General features: G+C 42.9%; 2 protein-coding genes across 2 annotated transcripts; one reads left to right on the top strand and one right to left on the bottom strand.

The window, feature by feature from the left end:
• The first annotated feature begins 1,414 nt into the window (after positions 1-1,414).
• trnau1apb (tRNA selenocysteine 1 associated protein 1b) lies at positions 1,415-9,134 on the top strand. Its single transcript, XM_080034216.1, has 9 exons — positions 1,415-1,581; positions 2,459-2,556; positions 3,863-3,962; positions 4,783-4,835; positions 5,796-5,924; positions 6,409-6,525; positions 7,187-7,469; positions 7,692-7,734; positions 8,061-9,134. Exons 1-9 carry the CDS (start codon positions 1,546-1,548, stop codon positions 8,195-8,197), a joined length of 996 nt encoding a protein of 331 aa, XP_079890342.1. The 5' UTR covers positions 1,415-1,545; the 3' UTR covers positions 8,198-9,134.
• Positions 9,135-10,368: 1,234 nt separating this feature from the next.
• fitm1l (fat storage inducing transmembrane protein 1, like) lies at positions 10,369-13,414 on the bottom strand. The gene is made up of 2 exons (XM_080033704.1): positions 12,670-13,414; positions 10,369-11,474 (listed from the first exon to the last, which is right to left on the bottom strand). The coding sequence occupies exons 1-2, from the start codon at positions 12,846-12,848 to the stop codon at positions 10,838-10,840; spliced, it is 816 nt and encodes a 271-aa protein (XP_079889830.1). The 5' UTR covers positions 12,849-13,414; the 3' UTR covers positions 10,369-10,837.
• Positions 13,415-14,666: the final 1,252 nt, after the last annotated feature.

The raw sequence follows: 14,666 nt of genomic DNA, 5'->3' as shown, positions 1-14,666 counted from the left end.
ATGAAAAATGGGAGGAAAAACAAAAGTGTTGCGTTTATATTTTTGTTGAGTGTAGTATATAAAAGGTTGCACCCCTAGGCACTGTATGCGTTTTGATGGCAAGCTTTTACGCGCTGCATGGTGTGTGGCACAAAATGATAATCTAATATACTGCTGTAACAGGATTGTTCTGTGTTTCTTTCAGGGCTTGCTAGGCAAAGGATTTTCCTCTTCCTATTCAATTTCTGGCTGCCATGTGGATATTTAGGGGAACGTTTTGTTTTTCTTTTTACTTCTCTATACATCTACAACTCTAAGCTCAGGCTGATCACCGATTTACTTAATGACTGGTTATCAAAAATGGCACATTTCCATTTTGTCATTATGCATCAGCATTAACTTATATTTTTCTATTGTCTACATTTAGCAGATAAAACATACACAACAAATATACATTGATGAAGCCAATAAGCAAAAAACGACTTGTGAGATAATTTGTAGGTATGCCCTACTCAAAAAACATTGTAGTGACACACCAGTGAGTGTGTGTGTGTGTGTGTGTGTGTGTGTGTGTGTGTGTGTGTGTGTGTGTGTGTGTGTGTGTGTGTGTGTGTGTGTGTGTGTGTGCGTGTGTGAGTGTGTGTGTGTGTGTTTGTGTCTGAGAAAGAGAGGAAGATAATTGTAAGTCACCCGCTCTGAGATGCCAATTCAAGACCAATGAATTGCTTCTTCTAGCCTAAAAAGATAATTTGTCATTGTTGAGGTAGGCCTACACAACAAATATGATTATGGTAGGCCTACCATTTTAATAAAGGCATACATTTCCTAAAAAAGATGCAATTCCTTAAAGTTATCCAACGTTTCACAAATTTTCTGACAGAATTATCTCTCTCTTCATAACTTCTTTAAAATTAATTTGACCTTAAAATGTCATGGCTTTCCTTGTCTCTTTCTGTAACCTAGCCTACTAATGTTGTCGCACTATAGGCCTACACACTACCCTATACGGCTACGAGACTACGGGAGAAATGTTTTGTGCTCATAAGATTTGTATCCTGAAATATTGAATTGAGAGAAAAAAAAAAGAAAAAAGGAAAGCCTTCCCTAAAATTGTCATGACCAAAAGGACCAAATGTGTGTGTGTGTGTGTGTGTGTGTGTGTGTGTGTGTGTGTGTGTGTGTGTGTGTGTGTGTGTGTGTGTGTGTGTGTGTGTGTGCGTGCGTGCGTGTGTGTGTGTGTGTGTGTGTGCGTGTGTGTGTGTGTGTGTGTGTGTGTGTGTGTGTGTGTGTGTGTGTGTGTGTGTGTGTGTGTTCACGGTGTTGACTTGCCTCAGCTGTGCCCCCCGCGGGCAGGGCACAGAATGACACCGGAAGTAATGTCGCATTTTGCATTCGCTCGAGACGGAAGAGGAACCGGGTATTGGTTTGTTTCATGGACATATAGGTTTGTTTAGCCTGAACCGAACGTGGGGAGAAGTTTTTGACGTTGAGAAATTTGGCTTTTTTTTGCGCCTCCACCAAACAGACGAAACCATCTACAGCTTTCCCTCGGTGCCACACTTCACTATGTTTAACAGACAGACGAGCCTGTGGATGGGTGATGTATGTTGAACTAGTCTCTTGTTTGTTTCAGTGCGGCAGCGTTAGCTTAGCCTAGCCGCGCGCGCTGGTCGTTAGCCCAGATACGTAACGTGACCCCCCCATAGTAATAGGTTAGGCTAACCTCTAACTTCTAAGGTACTCCGTATGTACAACATGGCGTTATACATCTTAATAACAACAACAGCAGCTAACATTTGTGGAGAAATGATTCTCCGAGCACTCCAAACGCCACACAATCGTCTTCACCCGGTAGCAACCCCCAGGCTAGTTGAAGAAATCGATACGTGCTAATGGTTAAAGTTAATAACGCTGCTGTGTAGTTTTACACGTTCATGCAACAAGTAACGACACGACGGAAGTTTTTGAGTGCATCGGCGATTCATTGTAGTCTCCCAACTGAAAATGGGCTTATATTGAGTGGAGTTTGGTGGAGGATCTGTCCATTCATGAAAACAAAGCTGTAACGTTTCTGAGGCCTGCAGGGCGCAACGTGTCGAAACTACAACTTCTTGATACACAAGTAATTGACAGGGGAAAAATGTCATCCGGTTAAATATTCTGTACAAACATTGACTATGGTGCAGTTACAAAGTTCAAGTTTATTTACTTTAGTTGACAAGTGTTTAGTTACTTGATACAATGTGCAAAGGCCGTGGATTTGGGGGGGAACCAAATCTACTGTGTGATAAGTATGACGTGGGGGGCATTTTCAGCATATTTGAATGTGTACCGCCCATCGTCCCATCAACACGTGACAAGACTATATACTCTTTATTAATAGTTTGGTTATTAAATTCTACATGCATTTTTTTTTATATGTGATGTGTTTTTGCTTGAAACTGAAAGTTACACGTCAATTTTCTTCTCATGTGTTTAGTTGGACCCATACATGGATGAGAACTTCATCAAGCAGGCCTTCAGTGCCATGGGAGAATCGCCCTTTGGAGTCAAGATCATCACTCACAGGATAACAGGGTACGTTATACACATCAGCTCACTTCATAGGCTACACCAGCCTCTGTGTTGAAGGGTTTTCCCCATGAACATATAAAGAAATGGACACCGGATTGAAACACGGCGCCCATTCATTCCTATGAAAGCTGCTCATTGGCGCAGAGAAGCAACAAGGAAGCATAATCCGGAAATTCCATGCGGCTCGGAAGCATGACGTAGCATGGACGTAGCTGTAATTATGGACCTATCAAGAAAGAGGGCGGCAAGCGTAGCGGACTGGAGGCGGGTGTAGAATCATTCTCATTCTGTAGCATCTAGCCTGGCGAAAACAAACTGAAAGCCGTTGGGCTAATAAAACGCTTGAGGTGGCGTTTTGAAATGAGAAAACTTCCATTTTAATAGTATATGGTCTAAAGATAAGTATGAGCCTATGATTGATATCCAGAATTTTTTTGCAGAGACACAATCTTGTTCGCCGCTTCTACTGTGTGGACGGGGAAATCTGCCTACGGGCCGCATGAAAATAAGCTCCTCCCCTCACCATGCAATACTAATGGGTTGGCCACATGTCCATGCTGGCTGCTCGGAGAAGGCACAGTCCTGGGGGCCTGGTTTTCCCAGAGGAAAATTGTTTAGCAGAGGTGTAGCAAGCTCAGTGTCAGCCCACTGGCCTTACAGACACCTAGCCTAGACGAATCTCAGGAAATGGTTTCACCAAGTGTTATTTTAAGACATGCCTATTGCTCACCCTTAACCAAAATGTTGCATCAGGTTTGTTGACAATGTTAAAGGTACAGTAAGCGGAATGGTCAGTTTAGCTAACTTCCTGTCAGTGACTGCAGTTAGCAGTCCCCTCACTTGTCACCACATTAATGCACTGCGGTCTTCAAGCAGCGGGTTATCTAGCATCATCTCAAATCCATAAGTGTGATAAAACATGATAAAAACCATCAAGACAGACTTTGTGAAGGATTTTTACCTGCTCCGCCATTGTAGGCGCATTCACATTCACCCATCTGTTGCTCTGCGCGGGCACTGGCAGTGAGACGGGTACCAGTTTGTAGCGTTCTCTCTTCTGATTGGTTATCGGTAGTGGGATCCCCCGAAAAGTTTATCTGCCGATTACATGCAGAGCGAGTGACTGAGAGATCGGCTTTATGAAACGCGCACTATACAAGTGATCACTGTATGAATAAAAAGCGATTTAAAATTTATATTAACAGAAATAAATTGCTTGCTTCACCTTTAACTGCCTGGCTTTCATAGTGGTCATTAAATTGCTTCCATACAAAGTGTGTCCCTAACATGTCTGTCTCCTCTCATGCAGCGGCTCAGCAGGATACTGCTTTGTGGAGCTGGCCGATGAAGCAAGTGTCGACCGCTGTGTCCAAAAACTCAACGGCAAACTGGTCCCCGGATCAAACCCGGTAAGTTCTATGCTGTAATTGCAAAATACTTCATCATATATCTTTGATTCAGTCTTTGCTGCATATATATATATCTAAACATAAATATTGTTTTTTTTACAAAAATAAATTGACAATTTAATACTGCCTTCCTTTTTCCCAGTATAACCCAGTATTACACTTGTGTTATCAGGCAGTATTTGATTGTTGATTTGACTGTGGGTAGTGGAGCTCAACTAGTCTTGGTCCTCTTTTGGTGAACAGTGACTCAATAGTTTTTTTTTATATGTATGCTTTTGTTGCTTTCGCTACAACTGCTGTTCTTTGTGAATTTAACTACGCGTCTAAACGGAAGCAATGTTAAATAGAAGTTACAGATACTGTAAGAATGAAGCCGGCGGTCTCACTTTGCGAAACTGGTGACTTCAAAAAATCATGGCAGCTTGACACTTGTTTTGAAAGTCTCAAGTGGTGTGTCCATGTTGTGAGCCTTAGCTGCTTTGCTACTGAGTTTTGTAAAATGCTGTTGGTCCTGTGAGCTGGCCAAGCTACTGGGCTCCCCTGTCCACCAGCCTGTAGCTGCTGCTGCCAGGCGGCTGACAGGCTGCTTGTGTACATGAATGCACTCTGTTTGAAGCTGGTGAATAGAGTCTCTTGGTAGGAACTAACTGAGGAATGGGCTAAAGGCTGGTCTGGGTGGTGGAGGTATGTAAACCCAAATAACAAACAAGCATAATAACTCCACTCTTTTATTTTCAGCAATATCAGTGCTATACTACACGTCTTTGGTCTTTGAGGTTGGCTCAGTGTGTGTGTTTTTTTTCTCTCCCCCTATGTGCAGCCCCGCAAGTTTAAGCTAAACTATGCCACCTATGGAAAGCGGCCAGAGGCAGGGTAAGTTTGACTGTTGTTCTCTATTTCCACTTAGGCAATACAAGTCACCTTTGCTGTCTAGGAAAATAGCTATTCATGTAACTTGAAGTTAACTGGAGGAAAAGGGCCTTTAAGGAATAACTTAAGGGCAACAGTGTTGTAAAGGGAATTGACCTGTTTCAGAACAGACTCGATATAATTGGAATATAGTATTCATAAGTAAGTCTTAATTTGTCTGTGTTTTTATTTATTGCCTTAGGATGAGCCTTTAATATTTACATAGGAGCGGCATGTTGCACCGCCATGTTTCTACTGTAGCTCAGAATAAACATACTTAAACCTCTTGGAAGACGTAGAAGAAGTACAATAGAATAAATAACTAAATACATCTTCACCTCATCACTTGATATTGTGGAAAGACTTGAGGCAGTGGTGGATGATGCCATCTTTAGTAACTAGGATCTTGTCCTTGACGGCCACAACAGAGGGGTAGGCAATAGACACGGAGCGTTGCAATCTAGATTTTTCAGCACTAGATGAAGTCACAATACACATGCCGAGATACACTTTGATTTGTTTGATAAGCCATCAGACATTGACTTTGTGCTGCTTTCTTCCATATCTATGAATTAAGCCAAGTGAGACATGCACCACAAAAACGCACCCAGCCATTGGTCTTGGTTTTGGGTAAACAGAAAAACAAATATACAGCTCTGGAAAAATTTAGAGACCAGTGTGGATTTTTCTTAAAGATTCCTCTCTACATAACTGATTGAAAATGCCCTAAATGACAACAAAAAAAATTATTGGCATTTAGAAAAGTTGTCGTTAGTTTATATTATAAAACCAAAATGTTAATTATTCTCAAACATAAACCTATAAAGAGTAAAACGAGAGACACTGAACATTTGGAGTGGTCTCTTCATTTTTTCTAGAGCCGTATATACACATTTTGATGATAAGTTTTCCCCCATCTCTCAGGCCGGAGTTCTCAGTGTTTGTGGGTGACTTGGCTTCTGAGGTGGACGACTTCCAGCTGCACCAAGTCTTCAAGAAGTATCTGTCCTGCAAGGGAGCCAAAGTGGTCACTGACCAGTACGGATACTCCAGGTATGTTGGCTCATAGAGGTGGAACCCGACCGCCATGTGGATTTAGTTTGATGACATCAGATACGTTCTTGAACTACTTATCATTTGTTAAGTTTGTCATATATTCTGGGTTTTGAATATTATTGTAATACATGTGCAATAATATAAAAATGTCTCCTGGTTTTGTGTTGTGTAATGATTGTTTAGAAAAGCAGCTATGGACCTTGAACGACAAGTACATCATCTCTCTTCGATTCAAAAGGCTGAAAAAAAATGTTTTCTTACCGTCTTATGCTAAAACTATTGTTTTCCCCATATAGGCTAAGCAAGAGCAACTCACAATTCAAGTGATGCTTCCTCATGTTAAAAGTAAAACAACAAGTTTCAGTTCTACCATAATAATACCCATTATATTCTGTTTCTCATGATTAAGTGGCTCATAAATGCCCAGTAATGGAGTGTGTGGTGGTGTGGAGAGGAGGCTTAACTGTGCTTTGACTTGCAGAGGTTACGGCTTCGTTAAGTTTGGGGATGAGGGCGAGCAGAAGAAGGCCATCGAGGAGTGTCAGGGCACCATGCTGGGAGGCAAGCCGCTCAGACTCAGTATCGCTGTGGCTAAGAGGTAAGACATGATGGAACATTGCATGTAGCTACACTGCTTCTCCCAAAATCAACCTCTACCGCTTTTCCACCAACGCAAACCAGGTTACCGTGCCAGGCCGCAGCTTGATCCGGTTGGCAGCTGGTTGAACCTGGAACCGTTTTAATAACGGGTTTGTCATGACGTCACTGTATAAGTCTGTGCATGTCCGTGGCTAACGTTAGCGCTCACTTCAAGCACATTAACAACAACAGTGGCATATCTGTCATATTTTTTACTCGTCAAGCCTCCGGCTTTGCTTTGATAACCAAACACGACAAATCCCCTGATTTGCGCTGCCCGCCATGATCGTTAAGGGTTGGCGATTATGTTTTGATTATGTCTCATAGTGGCGTTTAAAAATAAAATAAAATATGTTGGTCAAAAAGTTTCCGTTTGTCTGGTTGGTCAGGATAATCCCTCCCCCAGCCCCTGACGTAAGGGGGCAGTTCCAGACCAGCTCAAAAGTGGAACCGGATCTCTCACAGTGGAAAAACAAAGACTAGGTTCCTGACCGGGCATTGGCTCCTAACCGGCCCCAAAACTGCCTTTGGTGGAAAGGGGGACCAGTGACATGTAGAGATTCTCTTCACCAAATGTCCCTAAACGTTAATCAAACTTTGTTGTGTTTGGTGTGTTGCAGCCAAAAGAACAGCTTCCAGGGGGGCCAGGGCCAGAACTACAGCAGCTACAACCCGTCCCAGTCCAGCTACTATGGCACCAACAGCAGCACGGGTCAGGCCGGTTACTACCCAGGCTGGGGCGGATACGACCAGTACAGTGGCTATGGCAACAGCGGCTATAACAGCGCTTACAACAGTGGCTACAACTATAACTATGGTCCCTATGGATACCCCCCACCTGGCCAGATGCCCCCTCCTCCGGGGGGGCCACCCGCATCCGGAGACGTGTCGGGAGCAGTGGAGGTGAGGCTAAAACCTGCACAATCGCACTTCAAGGAGATGATTGAGAAATAGTGTACAACAACCTGTGTGTTTGCTACACCCGTTGTGTATTTCCATCATTTACACCTGTTTGGTCTTGTAGCATACTTGCAGTGGTTCCTGCTTTTTATCATGTGATACATGTATATCGTCAGTGTTTCGGAAGTAATTCCCAATGTGTAATGTAATGTCATTCCCCTGCAGGGCCATGACGAGACTATGGGTACAGAGGAAGAAAACACAGATGGTAAGATCCTTTTACCATGTAAATATTCCATCATACAGGATGTGCTGTCTTCGTGTCACTAAATGATTAATGTCCATTTTCTCACATAAGCCCCTAACTTCAATGAGCACGTTGAAACAGACATTATCATATTAACCACAATTGGTTGTGTATATTGCATATCTTAAGTTAATTATGAAGTATTTCCCTTGGGAGTTGGTAGTATTATTGCTTATAATCAAATAATGAATGGGATATTTACTTCAGAATCCCCTCTTGAGCTCTGTAATCTACTGTATTATACACTCACACACACACTTGATGTGTACATATGTCTTATGTTCCAGAGCCCATCTCTGAATGCGACGTGGAGCAGTGGAACAAAGATTTTATGCAGCGCAGCGAGGAGCTGTACGACGCCATGATGAGCTGTCACTGGGAACCCCTAGACTCTGTCAACTCCCCCATCCCCTCACTCTCTTGATACTCCTCCTTTTTTAAATCCCTCCCTGAGCACAAACTATTTAATTTTTGTATGATTTTGTATTCCCCATACTCTGCCATGGTCTAACAACCACAGTCCATCTTCAGTTCACTGGCTGACATAAGGGAAGAGAGCAAATGTAGACAAACTTGGTTCCCTCTTCAAATACAAATATTCACTCAATTTTAATGTTTACCATGTTGGTAAAATTCAAATAGTTGTTCGATTAATCAGTGACGGTACCGTGTAGTAAATACTGTCCTATGTGAACCAGTGCTAAGTAAGTTTAGGTGCAGTGCAGAAGTAGCCTTCTCAGCTGTTGACTGGTAGACAGTAGCTCTAGCAAATTGAATGTCAGTATGTCACCATTGAATGATGTCACTGTGGAACAAACTCTACTCTCATCTGCATTTTGTTCATCCATGTTGATATGGTGAAACCAGTGAACTCCAGCTCTACTCATGTAAATGGCCGCCCTGCTCCCTGTCTTCTTAAGACTAATGGTGAAACTATGCCTTTATTGTCATTGGCAATGTACTTCCTCTCAGTTTAGGATGCTATTTAGAAATTGATTTGTATATACATATTTCTTTTTTTCTTTTTCTTTTTTCAATGAAGGACTTAGTGCTGATAGTTGTAATGAACCATTATGTGGCTCTAAGTATGGATAGATTGATATCGAGTTAACTCAATCAACCACAAATGTAATGTGTCACTGTTTTCCAGAGAAGAAGCTCCACTTCTTTCTATGTAACAGATGAAGATGGCACAACCTCCCAACACTTTTTAGCGCTGTGAAAACTTCATGTGAGGTTGACGGCTGATGTGCCGTATCAGGGGTCAAGGCAAGATTTATTTTCTGCTGTTTGATGGCTTTCATTTTGTATATATTTTCTTTCTTGAGACGTTTTATCAATAAAACACATTTAGGAGGAAACGGTTTGTATCGTACATTTCATTGGACATGGACATGGCAATTTCATTGGACGAACCAGATGCATTGTTTTAAGTGTATTAGCATAGCATACATGCTAGTTTTCACACCTGTCGCGGTCTTCTGTCTTCATTTATTCCAGTCAGCTTCTAGAGTAAGAAAATGCCTGCTCTCAGTAAATAATATAATGTATTTTAAGATGGTTGTGAATAAGGCACTTTGATTGTTTTCAATGTTAGTCAAAGAAACACCTACAAAACTTTTCAGGTTCAAAGTAAGATTTATATGGCATCATTTCCATGCATCTGACGGTGTCTAATAAAAGTCACTTCTTGCTTGGGACGCCCTGGTTACTGTTGAAAGGTCCAACCATTACCTAGAATAACCCGGCTCACTTGTGACCTTTGTCGACGTCCTCCATTTCTGTCTCATGTCCCTGTCAGCTATACCAGGACACAGTTTCCAGTTACAATCAACACCATTGCTTTGAGTTAAAGGTGAAGTCAGTGATTCTGGAAAATGTTTGTTCAATATCAGTGAATATATCTCCTCACAATCCGCTACCTGTCAGAACTGTGTGTTGGGGGAGAAAATCCAGTGTTATTACACAGCCTAGGCTCTGTAAACGGGCATGTTGGTAGATACTGTGGCCCTTTAGTTTACATACCCCTTTACAGAGCCTAGGATTTGTACTAACACCAGTTTTTTTTTCAGCGCACACATTGTATGGAAGCATACTGATGTTGCACTTTGGCTTAAAGGTGAAGTCAGCAATTCTGGAGAATGATTGTTGTCAAAATCGCTTCTGGACAAAATCTGCAAACATCTGCTCACCATTTGCTACCCATCCACTGTGTGTGTGTGTGTGTGTGTGTGTGTGCACTGAAAAAAAATATGGTGTTAATACACAGCCTAGCCTCTGTGAAGGGGCAGTATGGATAGGTAGCAGATAGTGAGGAGATATTCACTGATTTTGACAACAAGCATTCTCCAGAATCGCTGACTCTACCTTAACAGTGCTGGGTCTAAGCACAGCCTTGTGAATGCTGCTAGCACTACTGCAGTTTTCCCCCCAGAAAGTGAGCAACTCAACAGAAGCAGATGGAGAAGATTGAAATACGAATACTCGGGTCAAAAGTCTACAGTCAGCGTCTTCACTTCTGATATTTATTTTTTGAAGTAGTTGTATTTGAAGTTGTAATACATTTGCAGACTTAGAACACAGAACAAGTGACAGCAATGCCTTTCTGAGACTCTTGTGTGGTCACTGGAAATGAGCCTTATTGATGACTACATCATGTAGTATGAGGAAGAGGTTTAGGACCACGTGGGCTTAGAAAAAAGACTAAATACAATGTCTAGAATAAACTAGACTGTGGTAAAGTTGGAAATATGTTGAGAGTTTTGGTATCAATCACTCATAAGTAAAACTCATTAATAAAACACAAACAATGCATCTTTGGAATCTGACAATATCGTTTCAGCTTTACCACAGTCTGGAACTGACGAGTTTAATCTCAACATTGTATCTTTTTTTCTTTCTCTGCATTATATTTCCTCTATATTCTCAACATTTCGACTTTATTGTCGAAGTGCATAATGAAAAGAAACCTTCCTCCTCCTTTTTTGTTCTCTCCGGGGGCCCCTAATAATTTTCTGTAATTGGCTCACATTGGAAAAAAAAATGTCTGGGGTTTTGGTTTCAGTTAATTGCAGCCCTCTGTCTTGGTGTTGAGAAGTCCCTGCCCGGGCCTACCGGGGGAGAACCAGCTTGGTCCCTGGCGGTACCAGCCCTGGTACAGTCCCCTCCAGCTCAAACAGCCCAGAGCGCCCCCTAGCAGCTGGGTGGGGAACTGAGGGAAGTAGGCCAAGAGACAGAGCAACAGGAAGATCCAGAGCCCGAGCAGGAGAAAACAGAAAAGGAAGAGGATCCTCAGAGGGGCCCCTGAGATCCCACCCAGGCTCAGATAAGGGCCAAACACGGCCATCTCCTCGGCCAGCAGCAGGCAGCACAGGCACAGGAGGAAGACATCCTCCGACACTTCATACCCCCTCCACAGCATCCCAGCTCTGAGGCATTCTGACTTCATCTCCCCTTCTCGTAACACCAGCATGGGCTGCCCGTTGGTGACCTCTGTGAGGATGGGTTCGTAGCAGCTCCCCGTGGCGTTCTCCAGGACGTCCAGGAGTTTACAGAAGCCCAGCCACAGTGCGCCGGCCACACCCAGCCTGGAGAGGTGACGGATGGACAGAGTGACGGAGCGGCGGATGGAGAAGGAGAGGAGGAAGACGAAGGAGCCGACAAAGATGCAGGTCCAGCCCCAACCGGAGCGCAGGAACATCCTGGAGGAAGAGCAGAGGTTTCAGGAGTCAGGTGACAGATTGACAGAGGGAGGACAATACAATAAGGTTGAGGGGGAAGACATGTAGTGAACAGTCGAACCCAGGTGCAACAAGGACTTTTTGCCGCAATGGTACGGGCTCTACAGGTGAGCCCCCAGACATATTCACTGATTTTGACAAAATGTGAAATTGACAACAAGCTATCACTAGAATGGATGACTCCACCCTTAACTGACAAACAAAAGATTTAAAGGCCACCATTAGGAAGACTGTCATACTATGCCACATTGAGGAGGCTGAATTGAAATGATCAGAAATGATCTATTGTCCTTTTCTAGCAGTCTTCCCCGCTCAGCATCAACAGACTAGCTGGTGAACATAGTGGGGTGTTTGGCAGCTAAAGACACATGTTTTCCTCAGGAGGTGGTGGCAGATAATGTTATATGATGATATGCTAACATTTGTCTGTGGCTGTGACTGAATGTGTTGTGTTAAAAGCTTACTCTGCAGCGTGGCCAAAACATCTTTGAATGCAGTTTTTAATTGGCAGTATCTTTCCAAAATCCCAGTTGATTGATGTCAGTGTATATCTTGTATCATTTTGTGGTCCTGCAGTATGTATTCGTAGTATAGGTAACTCAATTCCAAAACAGTATACTACACACATACATTTAAAGTGTATACTTGTGTGTAATAGAGGTGTATTTTGGCGTTATCTAGTGGTGAAAGTTTTAGTTTACAACGCTCCCTCCCATTAAGTTGAGTTTGTCCGTTCTGTGCTAGTGTAGTGCGGTGCAACATGGCGGAGCGCCCGGCTCCTATGTAGATATAAAAGGTTTATTCTAAGGTAATAAAAAAAAATTATGCGATTATACACTCATTTAAACATGTGAATATTAATTTCTGTTCTGAAAAACGCAAATACCTTCTACACATTGTACATTTAAAACTAATTGTTCATTTTTAGTGTTTGATTGGAAGAGAGGAGGAGACATGGATAGACAAATATCTTCCGTCAGCTTACAACAAAAGAAACCATCAAAACCCTGACGTGTCTTTCCAACACTGTCCAGAAGGTATTTTCTCTTCTGGACAGTAGCAATCAGACCGTGGTGCATTGTGGGTATCTCTGTGGCACACTAACGCTTCTTCAAAGGATACAATGGAGCAGGAAGTCAACAATGAACAGCCTCACCTGTAAAGGAAGTGGGTTCTCTTGGCAAAGATGCTGTGCTGGGACACCCAGAAGCTCAGAGCTGGGCCGAACATCACCACAGCAGACAGCCACAGGTGGAACTGCTGCCGGAACAAAGTGTTCCCTAGCAGCCTGGCAGCCAGGTCCGTCAGGAACACCAGAACCGTGTTGAGGAACATCTGGACCCACGAACAAGCTTCTCAACCTAGCTGGATATCTCACTATGAAAAAATAAACCTGTTCTGGCTCTGCAAGCAGCTATGCAGCAGTGTGTTTTTCGTAGATTATTATCCACCTCAAAGTAAAGGGAATGCACTGTTTCATGTGATAAGGCTCTAATCTGGTCTAGAATGCACCAACAACACACACTGATGCTGTGGATTACCTCTGTTGCATAACAGAAACCATTCAGGAAACGTATGCAGTCAAAAGTCTAGTCGAAAAAAACAATCAATCTATATGAACCAAACTTTATCTTTCAAGGTCTGACATCGGATCCTTTGGAGCGTTGGTGGAAGATTAATCCAGATCCAGATGCAGTAAAAATAGTCCACTGGGTGTTAGCTGCTAGCGTTGGGCATCAATGCGTAGAGAATCCATGAATGGGATGCCGGCTGGCTCCTAGCATTCCACAGACTGGGATATCAAACCGTAATAAACTCTTCAATCCAGTGGGCTCGTCTGCTGAGCTCCAGTGCACAGTAGTTGAGCTGCAGCTCTCAGCGTTCCAGTTTTTAACTCTTCACTTCTCTCTACGCAACTATGCAAACGATCTACAGAACTGTTGCTAAACTGGTTTTTCTTGCAGCTGCAGAAAGTGGAGTTGGGTTTCGCTCTTCTCTGACCTTGTATAGCAGGTTTCCCACTTGTTTCCTTCTTGTTTCCATGTGTTTAGCAATTATCTTCATTGACCACCCCTGAAGAAATGTATTGGCCGCCCAAATATATATATATATATATATTCCACAAAAATGTATTTCCCAGAGAAACGTCCAAGAGGTCTAGCTTCAGAATGCCTCCCCTGTTCCAACTATCCAGTAGCTTCTCTGCTCTTTTGTGACACTGACATTGACACACACGCACACACACTCATGTACAAACATAGTGTATGTTCTCGCCCTGTCATATGCCTCCTGGGCTTGAAGGTGTCACATTGCTCCTACTGAGATGATTGAAGGGTACAGAAAGGTTGACCCAAGGACACAGATTCCCTGTGGGTGGTTTCTTCACATGCAAATCACAGGCTTTCTGTCTGACTGAATTGAGCCAAAAGGCGGATAGCAAACTGAGCCAACGGAATCAGTGGCACCGAAACGTTATGAAAATGAAGTGATAGCGATGGGTGAAATACGATGCAATGTGTGGTATTATGTGTGCAACGGTATTAATAGCAGTAACCTTTGTGCTGTATCTGAGCCGAGACTCAGCTGCTGCAGCAGACTGTCTATGTCAATCAACCGATGGTAACACACACACACACGCACACACACACGACACGTACACACACACACACACACACACACACACACACACCACACCACACACATTTACTATTCTTTCTTTTCTCTCTCTAAGACATCACACAGTTTCATTTAGTTTGTTGAGCTGAAACTTGACCCGAGGCTATTCCAAAAACTAACCACGTAGTAACCTTTAACCCACAAAGCTCCTCCTGCAAACCAGTTCATTTCTACACAATGACTTTTCAATGCACACATAAGCTACTGTTTCTTACACCATACCAACACACATAACGACACGACTTTTGGACTACTATGAGTTAGTGATTGATGCTTTAGTTTGCGCTGAAACTACCGTCTATCTTCCAAAAGGCGTAAGGGTTTTTGGTGAAGGCACGTGCGCTTAGGAGGCTACAAGGTGCCGCTTGTTTAGGCATATTGATTTTATCTGCCCATATCAAATCAAGAAAATCCAGTGTTTATACACAGCATATTGATTTTGCCAACAAGCATTCTCCAGAATCACTGACTCCACAT

The sequence above is a fragment of the Ammodytes marinus genome, assembly GCF_949987685.1.
Source record: "Ammodytes marinus genome assembly, chromosome: 9".
NCBI classification, from domain to species: domain Eukaryota; kingdom Metazoa; phylum Chordata; class Actinopteri; order Uranoscopiformes; family Ammodytidae; genus Ammodytes; species Ammodytes marinus.
The sequence above is the reverse complement of the archived record's forward strand: the minus strand, read 5'-3'. Positions and strand labels throughout refer to the sequence as shown.